General features: G+C 36.3%; 1 protein-coding gene across 23 annotated transcripts in view; it reads right to left on the bottom strand.

The window, feature by feature from the left end:
- Nucleotides 1-22313, bottom strand: part of Dlg2 (discs large MAGUK scaffold protein 2) — a 2050987-nt gene that overhangs the window by 726045 nt on the left and 1302629 nt on the right. For 2 of the 23 annotated variants that reach the window (XM_058577394.1, XM_058577396.1), the window contains exon 1: nt 18427-18575. The exons of 20 other annotated variants lie outside the window; for them this stretch is intronic. In XM_058577394.1, the coding sequence (XP_058433377.1) occupies nt 18427-18531 (105 nt within the window). In that variant the 5' untranslated portion in view covers nt 18532-18575. Of the gene's footprint in view, nt 1-18426; nt 18577-22313 lie in introns of those variants that run through there. One more of the 23 variants, XM_058577391.1, reaches the window with a different exon arrangement.

The following is a 22313-nucleotide window of genomic DNA, read 5'->3' as shown; positions in this document are numbered from 1 at the left end:
CTCAAAGGGCCTAATTAGATCATGTCAAAGGTAATAATAAATGTTGAAAATTAACATGTGTAAGGATATAGATAGATATATCTGCATTTAATCACCAGAAAACCGTATTGATGAGGCATTATTATCACTATCCCTATGCTGTAGGTTAGGAAACTGAGGTTCAGGGGAAATGAGAACTGAAATTTTAATATTGGCCTTTCTGGTATCAAAATCCACTTTTGCTCCATATTAAGCTGCTCCATGATCTCAGCATCTTGTTGGCTGTATCATAAATGATATAAGATCCTTATGCTAGAGTATCATAGAAGACCCAAATCAAAGACTATCCTGAAGGCAACAGAGGCCTCAGGGTACTGCAGTTAGATTTTAAAAGCACTCTTATGAAGCCTTAGTATGTGTTTTTACAATTTTAAGTTTCTAGCTGTGATGGTCTCTCTATTTTCTACTTGGTTCCTGTGACTCATGGAAGTAATTGTGTCTTATATCTTTGATTAAATTGAAAACTTTCCAAATTGCTACATATTTCCCCCTATTACCTCACATAACTTTGATCAATAAATATGTATTAATTTGATTTGGGGATTTTAGCCTATCTTTTGTTTTTCTTCTTACAGATTATATTAATGTACTAAAGTAATAAATTTCAGACTTAAAATTTATGTCCATATTGTATTTCATATGCAATGCCTTTAAAAATGTTGCTATATTTATGCTATTTGCCATTTCCTTTATGTAAATTGGTTCTTTCCACTAAGACTATATGTTTAAAAATGGACAAGGATCATATACTTCCCCAGAATTCTCCATAGTACTTATATACACAGAAAAATTTTAATAAGTACTTAGGAATTGCTGACTAAATATAGCTATAAAGTATAGATGAGGGTACAAAGAAAGGTAGCATATATTTGCAAATTTTGTAGAACATGTCTGAAATAACCCAAGAATCTCTTATATTACCAAGACTCTACTTTTCCAATATCCAATACTTATTTTTACTTTATTTCACCACCATTACTTAACAAAAATCAGCTTTTATAAAATAATAATTTCATAACTGAAGGATGTAGACTCCATGAATCTTGAAGCATAAGATCTAGGTTATATGAAAACTATTTGCCCCTTCTCACTTTTAAAAATATCCAGAAGTCACAATTAATACTTGCACTTCTAAAAGTCAATACAAATGCATGAACCAGTAGGATGCATTGGTTGTATGAACATATACATACATCATACACACCTGACATAGGCAATCCCTGGTAGGAGTGCCAAAAAGACACAGTGGTGGGCTCTTATGAGAAATGGAAAAATGTGCTACACCACTGCAGAGCTATACCAACGTCTCTGGAAATTCTCCCTTTGGTGGGCTGCAGGACTCTCCCACACTTCCAGATTGATTCTATAGAAGTTCCTTAGAATATTTTAGGTACTCAGTAACACATCTATCAGCAGAAAATTAAGATCCAAAGTGGTAGCAATACAAAATATAGCAGAATTCCAAATGTGTACCATGAGTGCATTTTTCTCACAATTGGTAATGTCAGATCTTCCCTTGGTTCAGCTTGGATTTTGTTTCTTTGTTCACTTCTGCAATTATAAGCAATCGTGCCTAGTTTGATCTAGTTTGGTTTCTGAGTCTTAAAACCCAATTTCCTGGTTACTTTGATGGTTCCTTCCAAGCTTTTCCTTAACACTAAATTCTCCTCTGGCACATATGCCCTCTTTCTTCATGGTGGATATCATCTTTAATTGAACCCTTAAATCAAACTAGTGATTCAGCAGATTTCAGCCTCCCTCTTCAAGGTGCTTGTTTTATTTCACTGGAAAGAGACTCATAACAAATCTAATGAAAACAAGATCTCCTTTTAATCAGAAACTTCAAGGCTTGTCTTTATGTAAATCTAGGCAGGCACTTTTGAAACTATAAAGGATTAAGAAAAGCAATCTTTCTTGGGTGACCCAGACAATAAGATGCAAGTGGTTTTCCTTTTATGTTACATTCTCTTCCATGTGAAGAAAGCCAGTTTACAGAAAGCAAGAAGAATAAAGCTAATCACAGAGAAGCCAAAAGCAAGTGTTGAGAATGCTGATGAAATTTAAATTATGAGATAAAGTTATTCATGAATTCCAGCTACCTTTCTGTCCTTGAATTTCATGGGATACTAAACATTCCTATATTACATCAGCAACTTGGTTTATGCTAGAAAAAGATAAACTTCTGTGGCTTGTCATCAAGATAATCCAATAAAATATGATATAATGAATGTACACTTTAGAAAGAATTCATTGATGCTGACCATTGATATGGCTGCTCCTTGGTATTTGCCAAGTCCCAGAACAGGGAAATGCCTCTAACATAAGTCAGCTTAGGTCACCAAGCCAAGAACAGTGAAGATGTCTCCTCAAGGAAGGTATTGGTAGGGAAGTATAGCATCCGGGCAGCCAAGGGCCACTTTCTGGGAAGTTTATGCCTCGGAGTGCAGACTAACCAGTGGGCAGGTCAAGAGACAAATCCCTGGCCTGTGCCTAAACTTTATTGATAAGCAAAATAGAAAAGGAGAGAAACCCACTAGTTCATCAAGTAAACTAGATACAACAATCACTAGTGACTAGTAAGGTTTATAAGACTAGGAATTGTGCAGGGATTTCAGCTGACAAGCAAGTAGAAGGCAGGTGGTTTCAGTAGATAAAATGAAGTACGAGGAAAAATATCAAGAATAACAGCTTTTGGAGCTGGTACCCTAACTTACCTTTTCATCCTTACAGTGTAAGACTCCTGAATGGGCAAGACTTTTTTCTAATTGTAGGGAGATAGGCCTTATAAATGACTTTTGTATTTGTCATGGCATGATGATTAGAAACGAAATGGAAGGCACCAAAAGTTTTAAAATGAGTCCTTTGCCTCTGTCTGCCTCTCTCTCTCCCTGCTCCCCTGCTCTTCCATTCTCTGTGTGTATGTGTGGGCAGGGGCGGGGGCGGGAGGCGGGAGAGTGCGACCCTCGCCCCCCAGCAAGCACTGGAGATCCTAGAACCTCAGGTAAGTCATCTGGTTTAGTGCAGCTACTACAAGACAGCACACAAACACTTTCAGTTTCACAGTTCAAACATACATATGGTAGACAACAGGATGACCCCTCCAGCAGACTATTTCCTGATTTTGGTCAAGGAAGTAGAATATTGAGAGTTATATACTCTATCAGGTCTGAAAAAGACCTAAATATTAAGCACTGAATTGGATATGTCAGGGTAGAATCCAAGATAACTGTGTTTTGTTAGCTTTTATCACTAACCCTCCATCATGCTGATCTATTTTGGAAACAAAAATGTGGCATGGTTAGGAGAAAGGACTTTCCTCCATTCCTTGAATTGTGCTCTTGTTTTCTGACAGAACAAAGCATCCTCTTCAATCTCCTCCTTTCCTACAGTCTGTTGAACTAGAGCCCCACATCCCTTGATATTAGCAGAATCCTTGTTATGGTTCAGATGTCAAGTGTTCTACAAAGTCTCATGTGTTGAAGGCTAGGTCCCCAATGCAGTGATGTTGGAGCTTTAGGGGGACTGATTGGTTCATGAAGGCTCTGACTTCATCATTGGATGAACCCATGGATAAATTAATAATTTGATGACATTAGATAGGAAATAAGACCTAGTTGGAGGAATTAGGTCACTGGGGGAATGTCCTATGTCCTGTAAAGGTATTTCTTATTCCCAGCCCCTTCCTCTCTCTTTGCTTTAGGCCACCATGAACTGTGCAGCTTTCCTTTGCCATGTCCATCTGCCATGATGTTCTGCCTCGTCTCAGGCCCAAAACAATGGAGCCAGAAGATCATGAACTGAAATCTCTATAAGTCAAAACAAATCTTTTCTTCTTTAACTTTCTCACATCAGGTATTTTGGTCACAGGGGGAAAAAAAGATGACTAACATAATCTTACTCCTATTTGAAGTATTTACCAAGAAACCACAATTACCACTACCTGAAACCTGTGGTGCCATAGCCCAGCCATATCTAGATTCCCCAGGAACATTAATACTGGGATGGACAATTATAACCATATGCTCTTATGTACATTTACCTTATTTAAATTAAATTACTTAATCCTCATACAACCTGATGAGATAAGAACTATTTTTCTTAACCTTCAGGTGAGGAAACAGAGTTTAAAACACTTTCCCAAAGTCTGCAAACCCAAATAGTTTGACTCCAGATTCCTATTCTATTGCCTCTTGGGATGAAATCAGACTTTATCAGATCTCCCAGATCTCTTTGGATGTAATTTTTTTTAAACTAGCTCAAAGCCAAATTTGTTCCGTGCACTGCGATCTTGGTTGGTCCAGGAACCCTCCTCCTTTCTCCTTACCGCAGTTACTGATGCCCCAGTGCGTGGTGTGGACAGGCCTACAACAGGTACATCTAGGAAATGTCTAAAGACACAGGCACGTGCTGGGTGATTAAGGAGTTCCCTTGGAGAAACTGTTTGGCAAATGACTGATTAAACACATATTGGTGGTTGTGTGAGAGAGAGTGAAAAACAAATATGGGAAGAACAAATATGCATTTATTCTCACAATGTTCAAAAAAACCCCATTTTATTAACATTAAAAGAGAGGAACTAAGAGAAGAATGGCAAAAAAAGGGAAGGAAGGAGAGAAGGAGAGGGAGAGACAGAGGGTGGAAGGAAGGAGAGAAGAGGGGAAGAAAGCCCAAAATGACTAAGTCATATGCCTAAGGTAACAAATATAGGAGGTACCACAATTTCCAAATCCCTGACTTTCTAGCCCAGGAGCTCATGATGGTAACCTCAATATTTTTTGCCTGGAAAGTTAAGGGAGTTTCTCTTTCACAGCCTAAAGAGGAATTTCTCACCGTACTGATTCAGATTCAATTCCCTAATCCTCACAGGGTTTCTAGGTCCCTTAATCTCTTGCAAACCCCCATTTAAAAAATGGGACAATGCTATTTTCCAGTTAACCTATTTCTCAAGAAGTTAGGTGGAAAAATAACGCAGGTGAAATAAAAGAGAGCTCTATGAATATAAGATTATTTTATGTATTCCCATGTTTATATTTTGCTTCTTTAAATTTCTTCTTTTCATGTTGCCAATCCACAAGACTAAGTAGGTAGGCACACTTCAGCCTAGCTAGAAGTCATCACTACTAGTATCACCAAATGGTGGTGAGCTGTCATTTGCCCTTAATCTGCAAGTGACAGAGCACCCAACAAGTGAGGACCCTGAGGCGACAGCAGTGAGTGGCATGAGGAATGAAGCAAGGCAGGAGTAATCCAAGTTAAAGGCTATGGCAGATGTCGCAAGGGAACAACTTGGGAGGAAGCTAAAATCCTGGTCACTCTATCTAGTGCTTATAAAATGCACCAATTGTTCCCTACTTACCTTATAGCCAGCCTAGCTCAGAAAATAGCAAGAAAGACAAGCAGATTTGTGTTTTTCTTGAGCTCAACTCAACTCTGCTTGCCCAAACTCTCATAATAGTGAAATCAATACTATCCTTACTATACAGATATGAAAATTAATGTTCAGTAACTTTCCTAAAGTTTAGCTGGTAATAACAGGCCAAGAATGACACACACCTGTCTGGCTGCAAAGTGCATATCTTTAACACACTGCACAACATATACTTCTTGTACCCATTACAATTTCCTAAGTATCCAGATTCTCTCCCTGATCCCTGAAAACCCACCATTAATATTCAACCAATGTGAAATAAAGTGTTCCTATCACTATTTGATCCTCCTCTAGGATATGACATATTCTAATATTTTGCAGGAAACGCATGACATCTTAAAGACCTTAGGCTGAGTTGGTCATCTCTTTTTACCCAGTTCAGAAAAAAGCAAAACAATGAATGGCGTTGGAGAAGCTAATGCTAAGTGAAGATGCCAATCCCCCCAAAAAACAAATGCTGAATGTTTTCTCTGATATAAGGAGGCTGATTAGTAGTGGGGTAGGGAGGGGGAGCATGGGAGGAATAGATGAACTCTAGATAGGGCAGAGGGGTGGGAGGGGAAGGGAGGGGGCAGGGGGTTAGCAAGGATGGTGGAATGTGATAGACATCATATCCAAAAGTACATGTATGAAGACATGAATTGGTGTCAACATACTTTATATACAACCAGAGATATGAAAACTTGTGCTGTATATATGTAATAAGAATTGTAATGCATTCCGCTGCCATTTATCTTTTAAAAAATCAATTAAAATGCAAAAAAAAAAAAAAGAAAGAAAAAGGCAAACCAAAACAAAACAAAACAGGACATCCTGGAGGATGAGAGAAAGAAAGAAGAAAGAAAGAAAGAAAGAAAGAAAGAAAGAAAGAAAGAAAGAAAGAAAGAAAGAAAGAAAGAAAGAAAGAAAGGACCAAAAAGCAAAAACCAGTGTTCTTTCTAAGTTTTCTCTAGAATCAGTCCCACTTGGATCAAGAGATTGAAATTGCTTGAACTGTTACTTTTGAAGACTCTTTAGACTTCCACCTTGCACCCTTGTCATGTTTTTCCTTGCCCTTAGTATATACAGCTAAAATAAACAACTCATCAAAACCAGGTCTGCAGATCAATCTTGAAACCCAAATTGATAATTATTTTAAGCATCAGTATTATGCTTTACAATTTTTAAATGGTGTTCATACACGTTTGATCATTTAATTTCTACAGGAAGAGGAAAGGAAACTAAAATTGACTAAATACTCACTGTGTGCTAGGTAAATAATTTTTTACTTTAATTTTATTTTTTATTCCTTACATAACCCTAGAGAGATTGGTATGATTTCCTTTGTCCATAGATAAACAGAGGCTCAGAGATTCAGTGAATTTACCAAAGTGAGACATCTAGAGGGAAGAGAATCTGGGTTTTCAATTCCAGGGCTTTTAAATCTTAAACTCTCTCTTTTTCACCGTTAAGCCATGATAATTCAAATCCCACTGATTCACACTGAGCTCTTACAAATCTAACTACTTTCTTTATGCAAATGCTCTCTGAAGATCCCATGAAAAATGGAGCCATTATTTCAAATCTCAGATGTGGTTAGTCAATGTGTCCCATGCCACATAAACATATCTACTTAATTCACTGATTCACTCCATGTGGTGCTATTCCTGGAAAGATCCATGTGGTTACCGTCTGTTCCCTGTCGCTAAGCTACCAACAGCTATACTCTTAGCAGTTGTATTGTCCAGATTTAGGTACCACTATTCTGAGCAAGCTATCAATAACTTGGTTCTTTAGGCTAAGGTAGGTTTCTGTTTCTTCAGTAATATGTGAATCAGGTCCTTTCATATAATGAATGATCTGTAAATGATTAGTGTTTGGCTTACTTTCCTCTTCTCCTTTTCTTCCATTGGGCCAGGAGTTTACTATTCTCAACACACACCTGTTGGTGCCTACAACAATGTCTTTGCTATTATTTCTTCCTTTTTTCCAACTTGAATCAGTTGTAATTCCCACACTTTTCAACCTAGACCAAAGTATTTATCCCACTAGGGCAATCTAATGTCTTAGCTCCCCATAAATTTGTCCTACTCGTCAATCTAGGACTCAAGCTATGCATTCCACACACACCCCAGACCTCATTTCAGCTCACACTGAATTGTACCTATTAAATAAGTTCTGTAAAAGCACCAATCCCTGACATTCCTAATGAACATGATGCTAATGGCTAATCAGTCTATGTGTTATATTTACATCTCCTTGATGAAACTGTAATATTTTTGAGAGTAGGGCCCTTGTCTCACTTCATTTCCTTACCAGATACCCCTACCTATATTCTAACAGTGCTTGGCAAATGAAATGCACACCAAAGGTGACTGTTAGTTGATTTTTAGACCCACGGAACTAGAAGCACAGCAATAACAGAGAAGATACATGAGTAAGCCTTGAGATTTGAGAATTACTGAAATGGGAAGACAGAGGCAATACATGCTTCCTTTTGGTGACTAGTTCTTTACTACACTGTTGGGTGGTGTCCATGTTGGGTCTCTGGACCTTGTCAAGCACCACAGACATGAAATTCTAAACTATAAAATGTAAGTTAAGGAAAAACTAACCAAATAGAGGTACTTTATTCCTAGTAACTTTTATTCCTCACTACAATCCTATGAATCATAAACTTCAAATAAGCTCATTTTATAGATGAGAAAAATGAGGCTTGGAACTGTTAACACAACTTGCCTAAGATCATTAGACTAATAATTAGTGGAATTGAAGTTCACTCATCTTGGTTCCAAATCCATATTCTTATCTTATCACAAGACTGTGTGGAACAAAGAAGGCAGATGCTGGCAGTGTTATCTGCCCTGAGTTACTATTCCCTGGTTCAAGAGGATGGATAGATGAGAGGAACCATGGAATTTGTGGAAAAGCTAAGGACTCAAAATCACAAAAAAATTAAAATGCCAACTATAGCATTTTTAAAAAATACCAGATGAATGTGAAGGTATATCCCCAAAGACCCACTACAAACTGGACATTTATTTGAAGTCTCATGTTTATCTTAAAAATGAATGCAACTTTTATATTATATTCTATAACCATGTATTATGATATGAAAATAATATTTTAAGTTAGTTGTAATGGAATCTACCTGACATCCCAGGTAAGTTCCTTCATGGCTATTACAAATCAGGCACCAATCTCCTTCAAGTAACTACACTCACTCATGAAATTGTATCCTTAGTAAAAAGATGGCAAGACTGACAAGACTATAGATCCACCAGTTCAGTAACCCAAGGTATAATGGTAATTTAATGATACCCCCCCACCACACACACACACACCAATTTACTTCTACATTTGAGAAATGAAGAGTGAAGTGGATAACCTCTAAAAGTTCATGTCTCATCAAATATTTGATTTTACTCATTGTAAATTTTACCCTGCTGGGAAATATTGGAGAAAAAGAAGGCAGGCATGCCATACAACTCTTCTTTCAGGGAAATAACTTTCTTGCTTTTATCATCCAGACAGAGAAATTTAGAAGAGATGATGGCAAGACAGACACGAGGAAATAAAAGACAAAAATTAAATTAGATGAGGATTATGGCATAAATTGGTTTCTAATGAATTAGCTGAATGATGGGGTCTCGCATGCTTTAGATGAAGCAGCTCAAAAATCCATTTATGATCCTCTTGCTTTATGTTCATAGTCTATATTTTTTCCTTATTAGCCAGTTAACTTTCTGGCCTCATGACCATATAATCAGCACTTCTCTTCTATATTAGAGAGTCAAAAAGATTTAACATGAAACATAGAATTATCAACAAGCTCTTACATCCTTGTTTTTCTCCACATTTTGTAAGCCTTAACTCCAGAAAAGAAAAATTCTCCCTGCCTTCATTTTTCCTCCTACTAACCATAATTTGATGCTAAGTCATATTCTGAAGATTGAAACATTGGTGAAGTCACAGAGAACACCAAAAATATTTCATGTCAGGAATACATTTTTTTTGCATGAGAGGAAATGTTAAAAGACACCAAGAAGAATTATGAGTTTGTTTATTGTGTAATCATTATTGATTGATAATAGGTCTATTTATCTATGATGGATCTATAAAATGTTCTAAGACTTGCTTGTGAAAGATGACACTTTAGGCTGGGTTGAAAGAAGAACAGGGTATAGTACATTTTAGTTCTACTTATTTAAAATTCTGATGTCTAACAGTCTCACTATCACCCCAACTCCATTTTTTATTCAAAATTAATGTTCTATTTGGAATCATTTTCAAGAAGGGAAACCATGGAGAAAGAACAGATAAACAGGAGAGGTGACTAGAAAAACAAAGGTTTGCTAAATATTGTTGGCATTTTCTGGTGCTGAAAACACAGTCTGCAGATGTGCTTGTATATTGTCATCAAATAGCAATAACCTCTTTGTTCTACAAGCCAAGAGCCTACAAATCTCTGGGTCTAAAATGCCAACCAGTTCCTGGCCCCACAGCTGTCTTAGTTACCCAGAGTGGCATTGAGTATATAACTTTTGGTTTCTCTGTTTTATGATGGTTTCTTATTGTCAGTTTGTAAAGCAAGGTCCTGCTGGTTTCATTTAGCTTCCACCATCCCTGACATAGTGCTCCACCAATGTGTTTCAGGGTAAAGTTGAAGGAACAGTGTTTGTTCCTGTGGGTAGAGGAGAGACAGGGGAACAGCAAAGGAAATGAACAGAGAAGGAAGGCAGACAGGAGGTTGTTCTCTGGTGCACAGGTTCTCTGTCACAAATTGGGGGCAATAAGGATTCCCAGGCTGAGGTCCCTCTGTACTCTCACCCACTTTGTCCACTGGAATTGCAACTTCATATGCACACTGGAACCTTCTTTTGTGTCACCACGAATTTTTTTTCCAAACAACTGAAAAGGAGGTAATTTCTTTATGAATTCAATATTTGCAAATATACATTTCATGAATCCTCCTTGTCCACACTAAATTGATAGGAATTCTTGAATCATATGCTTTTTATAGGATGAGGAGCTCCTAGCCCTGCACTTAAAGTCAGCAGAAGAAGCTTCCAGGAAATACTATAGCCTTGTAGAATCTGTTCAGGCCATTTAACTCTATATATTACCTCTAAGGTTATACCCAACTAAAAATAGATTACATACTTCATGATTTTAATACTAATTTAATTTCAAATGTCATAAAAAGACAGCAATATTTAAAATATTTTTAATAATCTGACCACAATTTCACACTGATTATTACTTCTGTGATGATCTTACTTTATTTATTCTCTCTGAAAATTTTTATTTATACATAAAAATGAAGATTATAAATATTTATTTCATGTGCTGCTTTGAGAAGCACATGGGATCGTATACAAACACATGATGAAATTTATAAAAGTATACTTTTGAGTTAATATTTAAAAATTAACAAATTTAATAACAATTATAATAACAACCACCACCACCACTACTACTTGTTACTATATTGGGGATTTAACTGACATCTTACTAAACTGTAAACAACTCTAGGAACATTTTTATAGTATTTAGTTTTTTTGTAGGATGAAATTGAGGCTCAGAGAATTTGAGTAACTTGGGTAAGCTAACAAGGTACAGCAAGGATCAGACTCCTCTTCTTTTAGCAGAAACTCTCACTCAGAGCACAAGGTATATGAGACTTGAGATTCTCTCTTACTAGCTTGTCTTATTTACGGATCCTGATCACTTTCTGAACTTGAAATTTTCACACATATACTATAAAGAATATTGGAAAACCTGTCCTGCCTGTCTGGCAAAATTATAATGAGAAATAATCACATATATTCTGCTTTGAAAATTATAACAAGAAAGATAAATATAGGGAAGATAGGTAATAGTGTTAGTGGTAGATTTCAGCACTAAGAGAGGCAATAGCAAACACATGTATAGCACATTTTTTGGTCTCTACACAAGATAAAAATTAGAAATCCTATTGTTCTTAAGTATCTTCATGCCAATTAAAAATATCTAAATGAAGCTAAAGAGTATGCTATATTTAGTAATAACTGAATAAAAGTTTTGAGAGTTTAATGTGTGTATGAGTTTTGGAGGAAGACCACTATTAACTCTGAACAATTATTTCCCAATTCTGCAGAAAATAAGTTTGGGAATCCTATTTTTGCAATTTCTAGGGCAGGTGAGAGGGTAGGAATGGTGGAACATGGATATTCCTCTATTGTAACAAAAAATATATCTGTTCTAATACTCCATTTTGATGAACAAACAAAAACATTACATAATATACAATCCCGGGATACAAGGAAAGCATCCTGCACTTGGTGTTAGTTTATTGTAAACTCCAGATGTGTATGAGACCAGCAGTCTATGAAAATGCAAACTCTAAAAGGGAGAAAAAATAGCAGGCTCTCGCATTTTTGTTTAAAAACAAAAGTGATAGTTCTATTCCTTTTTACCAGCCAGCTCCAGGTATATGTGCAGTCTCAGGTTGTTGGAATTATCCAGGTCACTTCTAGGGTAGTGTTTCCCCCCCCCCCTTAAATTGAATGTCTCCATAGATTAAGTTTCATCTTTATTTCTTCACTAATAGGAATTCCATTAATAGCCTTGTTCATATTCTTCAGAAGGAAATAGGCTAAAATTTGGGATGGTACTAGACAGAAATGCAAAGTGAGGTTAAGGGGAATGAAATAGAGAAATGAATCCAACATGATTGAGGATGATGAGTCAAGTAATATTTAGAATCCGGAAAGGAAAAAACACACTTGGAACACCATGAACTGGGACCCACAGTCATCACTGAACAAATCTATTTAGGGCTGACCTAAGTTTCGATGGTTCAAAGCAGACATCCAGGAACCAAAAGCAGAGTTGGTGAAAGTAAGGGTGGAGCTGGGGAGAAGAATCTTAAGGAGGTATTTGAGACAAGAAGGATTATTTCTCTCATTATCATCTCATTACTGCCCAAGTTTTCTCATTCTTAAGTTCATACAGGTTCATTTATCAAACATGTTTGAGTCACTGTACCTGGCACTGCAGAAAATAGAAAGAGCACATGATCCTGCCCTGTAAGGAGTTTACAGTGTTCTGTGGAAATGAGAGAAGCCTGCCAAATGCTTATAATACAAAGCAGAATAACTCCCCAGGAGAAATAGGGGCAAGGGAGCATGGTAGGTATGAGGGAGAAAGGCAAGTAGGAGGAGGGTTAGAATGCCAGGATTCTATGTAGGTCTTATCAGCTGTGTGATTTCAAACAAGGTACCTGATTCTCACTGATCCCCTAAAATGGAGATAATGATAATAGGCCTTTTGTATGGACACTGAAAGGATTAAGATCGATATAGTTTATAAACAGATCATCTACTCATTTTTCATGAATGGGTGCTAACCAGGGTGGAAGTAATGAGGGAGGTTTATCATGTAGTTGCCAGGCATGAGGGGAGTTTTGCAGAAGGGGATGTGAGTTAAGTTTTGAAGGATGGAACCCCACAACAGAATCCCAGTGCTCTCGGCTGATTGGCATGTTGTCTCTGTAGCTCTGTTCTGTCCTTTCTTTGGGGTCTGTATCTTATCACTGTGCCACTCGTCATCAGCAGGATGCATACATCCTGGTTGCAGGAACTTTAAGCCACTTGTACTAGCTTAAAAAATATTTGAAATGTATTATGTAGACTAAAAAGATAGGAAGCATATCAGGGTAGGCCACTTAAGGGACTGAAACTAAGAAAAAAAGTTTTTAAGGACCCAGGAAGTCACAGTCCAGACTTCTTACTTCTTTTCAGGCTTATTTTACTCGGTTTTCCTTCCAAGCCATGTGGTTTCTCCTGCCCTTTTCTCTTTCAAAATGCCTTTCTTTCTTTCTGTGCATTCATCCTCAGTTCTTGGCACTACAGTTGTCAAGCTGTGGGTCAGGCTATGTGCAGCAGGGTAATGCTGTCAATTTTCTGAAAGTCATAGTTTTCTCCAATTCAAGATTTTCTTCCAGGCCAGTTCTAATGGGGTACACCTGTAATCCCAGCGGCTTGGGAGGCTGAGGAAGGAGGATTACAAATTCAAAGCCAGACTCAGCAAAAGTGCAAAAGTGAGGTGCTAAGCAACTCAGTGACACCGTGTCTTTAAATAAAATACAAAATAGGCTGAGGATGTGACTCAGTGGTCAAAAGCCCCTGAGCCTCCTGAGTTCAATCTCTGGCACCAAAAAAAAAAAAAAAAAAAAAAAAAAAGATTTTCTTCCCAAGAGTCCAGCACCTTAGTCTGTGGGCCTGAATTATTCAGTGTTCTTTTTGTTATTTACCTGCCATATTCCTGACCTCAAATAAATGACCCACCTCTCGTCTTCCTTATTCCTGACCTTGCTTCTCTAATGCTCAGAGATGTAGATCAGAACTTGGGGAAGCTTGGTGACTTGCCCTCATTCCACATTGCTCTTTTATGCCTTTAGTACCTTTGTACAGGCTAATTCATTCTCTCTCACTTTACTGAAATCCTTATTTTAAGAGTGACTCAGGACTTTTCTCCCCCGTCTTCCTGGATCATCCTTCCACCCTACTGAAGGCAGATGGATCTCCTCGCTGCCCTTACTATGATTTTTTTTTTTTTTGCATCCCTTAATTGCTACTCCTATTGTACTAGGCTACAAATGTTGGCTTCAGTAGTTATCTTTTTATTGTAGCGAGCTGGATAAGAAAAGAGAATTTGGTTTGGATTTGATACTAAGTTCAAGGCCATTTATTAGCTATGTAACTAAAGGAGAAAATTTTCCTCTTTGAAATTTGTTTGTAAAATGGAGATGATAGTACATACATCAGAGAATTGTTGACAAAATTGAGACAATATATGTAAAATACATTAGAACATACATTAGAATTTTTATATCCTGCTATCTGCCCAGTGTAGTGCACACAGAATGTTCCAATTGTTTGCTGGAAAACAGATTTTTGTTTGTTTGTTTGTTTGCTTTGTTACCAAGGATTGACCCCAGGGGTGTTTCACCATTGAGCCACATCTCCAGCCCACCCCCTTTTTCTTTATTTAGAGACTGGGTCTTGATAGTTTATTAGGGCCTCTCAGTTCTTCAGGCTGGCCTTGAACTTTTGATCCTCCTGCCTCAGCCTTCCAAGCTGCTGGGATCACAGGCATGCACTACCACACCCATCTGAACTTGTATTTTAAGACAATAAAATAGTTTGAAAAGAATCTTTTGTTTATAATGGTTTTGAAAAATACCTACTGTTGCTATATTATTCTTATAACAAATATGCATCTGTGAATGTATATGTGCAATATTGAACAATGGTGAGGAATATAATAAGCAACTCACATAGGATAGTAAAGTCTGAGATAGAGATATATGTAACTGCTTATTTAATGTCTGGCTTTCCCACTAGAATGTAAATGTGCCAGGACACAGTCTGAACTTCTACTTCTTGTTGAATGTCCAGGCATATTATAGTTTCTGGCACTTAGAAAGTATTTACTAAAGATTGGTTGAATGGATGAACAAATGGAAAATGGACTACATTTTTACTCCACTTGAAGAGTCCACTTTCTCCATCATCACTGCCAGTCAAAATTCTAGTTAACCTTCAAAACCCAGATGAGATACCCTTCCATGAAACAAGTTCTTGTGATAATTCAAGGGAACTTAGTATATTTTATATCTGATAGTAGAGTGATTTGTGTGTTCATTTGAAAATTCTTAGGGACAAAAATCAATCAGGGATCCTCCTGATTGTTATTATTGTTGTTATTTCTCTCAGTGATCAGCAAGCTGCAAGACGTTCACACTAGAGCCAAATAGATTTTTTTTTTGAGATGGGTGAATGAATATTATCACAACTATTCTTTGATTGACAGAAGCCAGAGTCTAGCAACAACATAAGGAAAACAAAGTTTGTATATTGCAGTAAGAGTGCAGCACCATTGGTCAAGGGGCAATACAGCCTACTTACCAAGTGATGGTGCCACATAGTAGTTAGTAGTGGGTGTACAACTTATCTTGGGCCTAGGCTGGCAAACAGCAGGGGATTCCATAAAATATGAATGAATTGGATGAACTAATAAATGAATGAAAACACAGGTAAGTCTTTGTGAAAAGAACCAGTAATTAAGGGACTGTTTTTACAAGACCATCTAATCAGTTGTGAAATACCAAAGCCCTTGATTTGCCTGATACCCAAAGATACTGATTATCTACAAAGATACTCTCTACAATGATGGAACCAATTTATAGGACTTTAGGAGAGAGCTTTGTGTAAATCATGATTTCAATAAACATTTAGGAGCTTACAGCAATCAACACTTTAGGCTAAAATATAGGGGAAAATCTGTTCTTGGGTCCTGCAGATAAATCTGCTTGGCACTTTAGTTTTAATTCCCATCTCATCAGCATATGGCATGCTCTGTTTTGTGAGATCAAACCTCAAAAATTTGAAAGATTTCCTATTTTGGTTTCTTTCTTCTCTTCAGACTATTTAGGACAGCATTAGCCAGGTGTCCATACACTTTAAGTTTATTGTATAATTCGACTTTTAGTCTGTATTATTATATCATGCCTGTGGATCTTGTGTCAGGCTTTTTATTAATGCACAGAGCCACACTGACTGAAGAGCCATTTGTGCTCTACAGCTTACTGTGTGTGAGAGAGATGTCCAGACCACTTAGGTGGTTCAGGTTTCAAATGATGTAATAGGAATCCACACTCACATGAATGCATAGAAGAACAGGTACTTTTCAGGTCAGATTTCCTAAGATCAACTATATCATTACTCATTTTCATTAACTGAGCTATATAGAATGTCATTTCTTTAACATGATAGAATTAGCACAGTAGGATTTACTAAGATAGCATAAACAATGGATGACATTCAGTACAAATGTCATATATATGTATGTGTGTGAGTGTTTGAAATATGTAACATTGTGTCACAACTGCATAAAGTAGGGAATATAATCTTTTTCTCTGAAATCTAAATTATATATGCTCTCAAAAATAAATTGAGGCTTAATTATTATCTTCAACTGATCATATTTTACTAATGGCTAGATTTTATTTAAGAAGTCTTCATAAAATTATATATATAATGAAGATATGGAAGATAATTAGAGAAGTTTTGAGACATTACAAAACTTCCAATATCTTCTGAAAAAACATTTAGAGTGTTCAAACCGTAATGATACCTATGCCTTGGGTATGCTTATGTGTATGAATACAGTAGGGGAACTGGGAACAGGTACTAGAATGGAAAAAGGAATAGCCTATGGACTAGGAGAATTGACTCTTAGGTTATCTGTTCTCATGAGGGTCTATCCCATGTATTAACAGATCACTGCCCACAATACAAGCCCATTGCATAGTGTTTTTTTTCTATATGGATTTAAATAGAAATAATTTTATGAGGTCAGTAAAAGCAAAACTGGCAATGGAAAATACCATGACTTAACCGGAAATGCTGGAATTGGACACTAAGTTGATTCAGGCATTCTCCCCATGCTCACCAAGGTCTCTTTTGTGTGTGTGTGTCAGGCTCTGGGAATAGAAGAACTTCTATAATCAAAGAGTTCAAGATGGGAAGTAAGAAAAAACTAAATAAAGTTAGTTCCTTTCTACAGCTTTCCTTTTCACCTCTGTCCAAGAAGTTATAAGTAATTGGATAAGACAGAGAGGAAAACACTGAAAAAAAATTAGATAATAAGTCAGAGGTGCATACAAGGAACCAAGAAGGGAGAAAGTAATTAAGCCTGTCCAGAGAAGGCTCAGGAAGGAGCAGATGCTTGTGCTTCACACAGAGTATCATACTTTTCTTGATAAAACAAAGAAATAGGAATTTGATAGAGACAGGAGACAGGAACTATACATATTCACTTCCAACTCAAAACAGAATTATTATAACAACATAATTTAGAGGGCTTCCAACCATTGGTTTTTTAGACTCCTGAAAAATTATGTTTTATGCTTTTAATAGTCAAGATCAATTTGGAGATCTGATTAGAACATAGTGGTTCTGTTGGAAGAACTTTAAATATAGTAGTCTTTGAAACATTTAGGTGATTCCCAAGTTGCAGAGAAAAATATGATGACTTCTAATTTGAGACACTTGAAATAACTTGAACTTTAAAGAAGATTTATGCATTCCAACTGTTGACAGAAACATATCCCTTGATTTTCTATGTCAGAAATAATGTTTTTCTTGAAGAGGTTCAGAATAATTTTTAGCAGTCATTAGTTTTTAAGGCTGTTCTCTCATTCCTAATTGGTTACCTCAATCAGTCAAAATAGATTAAATTAAAAGAGTCGAATATTTTAATACTCTTCTTCCAAGTCCTATTTACCTCAGCTCAGCCTACCAAATGTAGCTATCCTGGTCCTTCTAGTTGGATAAATTACAAGACCAAACATCAGTTCTACAATATGAAACATAATACAGATTCACTTAATAATTCACTTTATATGTCTACACAGTCTATCAGAATGTTTACAAATCTCTATTGTAGCACTACTTTGGTAAATACACAAACTTTTCAAGAAATGCTTTAGGTAAATTTTACTCAAATTGGCAGAAAGCAAAAAAATTAAAGCTAATCCATCACCTCTAGATCTATATATCAAACAATCCCAAGTAGTTTTGGAGGAACCAACCAGGAAATATATGTTGCAGGTTATTTTTTAAATAATATGAGAATGGCAATACCATGCTCATTCTTTATTATATGTTACTATTAGAAACCACTATCTTTAGTAGGATGAATGCGTTTGGACCACTATTAATTCTTTTCCACTCATCAGTTTTGTCACTAAGAATTCAGATTCCACATAGAATAAACAAAAACATACATATATTTATCCTAAACAAGAACTCCAAGAACCACAGCATCTTTAAATGTATAGAATATGTGTGTTTCTCTACAGATAAAATAAGGGGAATAAAATAGAAAAACATCAAAGAATCCCTATGAAAATAAAAAGAAATTTTCCTTACCGGAATGAATGCATGTTGCATAGCTTCTTCACATTGTTTTAAGGAAGCAATAGTATCCCACAAGAGCTGATAATTCTCAGCCTGGGAAGCACTTGGCCGTTGCATATCGAAAGCTGGTAACACTCAAACTGAGCCCAAAGAACCCAGTTGAAGAATGAAAAAAAAAAAAAACCCTGCAGATCTGTTACATAAACTTCTTAATTAGATCTGCTACACAAACTGCTATCTTAAGCCTTAAAAAAAAGTTAATCAGAACACTTCTTTTGGGGGATAACTGGGCATGACTTGAACAGAGACAGATGTTTTCATTGGGAAGGATTTTCATTCCCACACTTGTGAAAAGCAATCCCATCAGTGTTCCCCTGTCTTCATACGGGTCTGGCGAAACTGCACATACCATAAGTGTGTGGGGGGAAAGGAGTAGGAGGGAGAAAGATGTGAAAAAATATTTCTACCAGAAGATTTGGGTGGCAGGCCATGGAGGTAGAATTTGAATAGCTTATAAAAGTAGTACAATGGTAAAGGAATGTATTACATACACACATTATGTATGTCAGCAGGTGCCTATCCTTGTCTGCTATGTGAGAAATACATGCATGCTCACAGAATCATTTAATATCTCCAATTCTGTTAGTTAAGATAGAAATGTGATATATTCTTTACCTACAGAGTATTATTGCCTATATTATACTGCTGGTTGTTTACTGAAGATTGTCCCCGAAGATTAGTCAGGAGAAGGTTTTATGAATATAAAATACAGCAAATTGTGTATCTTAGAATTTAAGAGTAGTTAGAAGACTTTGTGTTACTTATGTGCTGGGAAAAGTCATGTTTACTTCTTGTTCTATATAGATTTCACACATACAATACACAGACATCACTTCAGTGGATACTTCACTGAAAATAGCAGCCCACACAAGGAGGTGAGGTTCCACCCGCCCTAACAATCTCTATGGGACTGCTGAGGTAAAGGTAAGGCATCTTGGAAGAAGTTCCAAAGGAATCCATATTCTCAGGGCTAGTTTCACATCCAAAGACTATATTTATTCATCCATTACAAAAGTTAAGAGGCAAATAAAAAGTATAATGAGTTAGTTGTGCATTTAATTGACTTAGAAAGTCCAAGTAGTACAAAACAAAGCACAATTTGTAGAAAATAGCTAAATAACATAAGTGCTGTATTATTTTGGCAAGAGCTGCATGATTTGTGTTACCTAGTGTTTATGCATTTTTACCCTGGCTGTGGTAGATTAGTTCATACTTATGACCTTATAGTGTGAAATTCTCAAAGGCTGATATCAACATTACTTTTAAAGTTTGAATTGAAGGAATTGGAAGTAGAGATGGTCTTTCAGAATTTCTACCTGGGCTGATTTTCAGGGAGATTGTTTTTCCTTTGTATTTCATGCATATACACCATAAGGCTACTGTCATTAGACAGTTTGTTTTTCAATATCAATTCAACCAACTTTCTCTTTTTTCATTCATGGTGTTCTGTTCAGCTCACACCCACAGTTCCTCCTCTGCCTCATTCCTGCCCTTATATGCTCCCATCTGCCCTAGCCACATGCTGCTTCTTGGTGCACTGTTGGCCAGCCAGCCCACAGCTTCCCGAAAATATTCTTTCCCTAGTAAATGTTCTGAATTTCTGAGGAATATAAAAGTTGTTTCTTAAGTCATCTTCCAAAATTTCAGCCAATCCTTTCTGAATTCCTTGAGCAAATAATCCCCAAATTTCTGGGTCTTCTGTTGTGCTTGTGGCTTTTTCCACCTCTCGTTCATCAGTTCCTCTCATTCATTAATTTAAGAAGCATCTCCTAACTGGTCCTTTTTCCCTTACTGTTTGGAAAAAGAGTACAGAATTCACAGTCTGTGTATAAAAAGTCAACATGAAAGATGCTCTTTGAATCATGCATTCGTTTGCTTATTCACTAATTTGACAAACCTATGAAGCATCTTACATTTGGTATACTTTTTGATATTTCTATGAGCAAGTGAATATAGAGGATGTTGATCTACCTTTAAGGAACTTACAGCCTAAATAGGGGATAATAAAATGAACACAAATAATAAAAAGACAAATTAAAATTGTAGGTGCCAATAAGTAGATAGCATAAAATAATCACAAACAATAGGAGAAATTTCATCCATAGGGAAGTCAGGGTAGTATCAAGGAAGATGTAACACTTTACTAAAGCTTGAAGTTGGCTAGAATTTGGACAGAGAAAGATAGGTAGGGGAAGCTCCACAGAAATAAAAGGTAGACCAAAGGCACAGAGTGGGAAAGAGACTATTAAAGGTTGATTAAAGAACATGGTGCCAAGAAAAAGTCTGTAAATTAATAAATGTCCAGATTAATACTCTGGTTTGAACTGGGGCCAAGGCTATTCTTTAATAAAAACTAGTAGCTTCTTACTCCTGAATGCTATCCAGTCTTTAAAAACAAAAACAAAAAACTTTAACCAAATATCAATCAGAAATTGGGTGAGACTTTCCTTAAACCTTTTGAAGAACAAATTTCATATTTTTATTCTCTATATCTTTAAAATTTAGGGACATTGATATGCTTTTGGGGGCTTTAGTGACCTTATCATTTCGATAATGATACTTACTTTGTTATTAAGATATATAACATATTTTGTGTTCATGTGCAATCGAATTTATAAGTTCTAAAACTTCTTACTTCAAAATTCAAGTGGAGGCTGGAGTGATAGCTCAGTAGTAGAGTGCTTGCCTAGCATATGTGAGGTACTGCGTTCGATCCTCAGCGCCACATAAAAATGAATAAATAAATAAATAAATGAAGTTATTGTGTCCATCTACTACTAAAAATAAAAAATAATATAAATATTTTTTTAAAAAAATTCAAGTTGGGTCCACCACGAATCAAACATTTTTCTGATCAAATATTTGACTTCATTCAAGGTCACTCTGTTTAACAAACATTCATTGAGGCCTTCTATGTGCAAAGAGCTGTACTAGAAACAGAGAATACAGAGATAAATATTTAAAAACCTGTTTATTTTCAATTCAATATGCAATTATCTTGGGGGGGCCTAAAAATTGTTTGTTTTCTTCCTGTTAGCACAATGTCTTGTGTTAGGCTACCTGTTTATCGCATCTAAGTATATTGTCATGCTTTAACTTAGATTGCAAGCTTCGTGATGCCTACCCCATGGGTAGTGCCATATACAGAAAAGTCTGTATTTAAATAGTTTTTGTGGGTGATTTATTTAAATATAACTTCATGGCAATTGCACTTTTGGCAAAAACGAAGTAAAGGGCCTAGATTTATTCTAGCACCTAAAATAACTATGAAAACAGGATGAGACTTATGAAAGAGTGGATTTCAAAAATGGACACAAGACAATAAGAAACAATCAACTCTAAGAAAAAGGAAACAAACAAGCTGTGCCTTGTGATTTTCTGACCGACAGCCTTACACTTCCAGGCCACCTCATGGAGGGGTAATCTGGTAGCAACCCAGAGTACTTGTTGTGAAAAAAGTAGAGTTGATTTTCTGGAGTGACCAGGCAACAAAGGGTGTTAGAGAAACCCATTAGTATATTGAGAGACATCAGTACCCTTTTGAAATACACAGTCAGAAAATATGGAAAGATATAGAAGACTTTCACAAAATTGACAATCAACTATGCAAATGCACTTTTACAGAGTACTTGACACAACAGTGGCAAAATACATTCTTTTCAAGTCTTACCAAGACAGAACATACTTGGAGCTGTAAATAAAACTTTAATAAATTTAAAAGGATTCACGTCAGAGGAAGTATATTCTTGGACCACAATGAAATTAAGCTAGAAATCAGTAACAGAACAATCTCTGGAAATTCTCAAAATGGTTGGAAATAAAATAACACAACTCTAAAT

This window comes from Marmota monax, unplaced genomic scaffold, assembly GCF_021218885.2.
Source record: "Marmota monax isolate L192 unplaced genomic scaffold, Marmota_monax_Labrador192_F-V1.1 WCK01_AAM20220418_F8-fsc00096, whole genome shotgun sequence".
Classification (NCBI taxonomy): Eukaryota; Metazoa; Chordata; class Mammalia; order Rodentia; family Sciuridae; genus Marmota; species Marmota monax.
The sequence above is the reverse complement of the archived record's forward strand: the minus strand, read 5'-3'. Positions and strand labels throughout refer to the sequence as shown.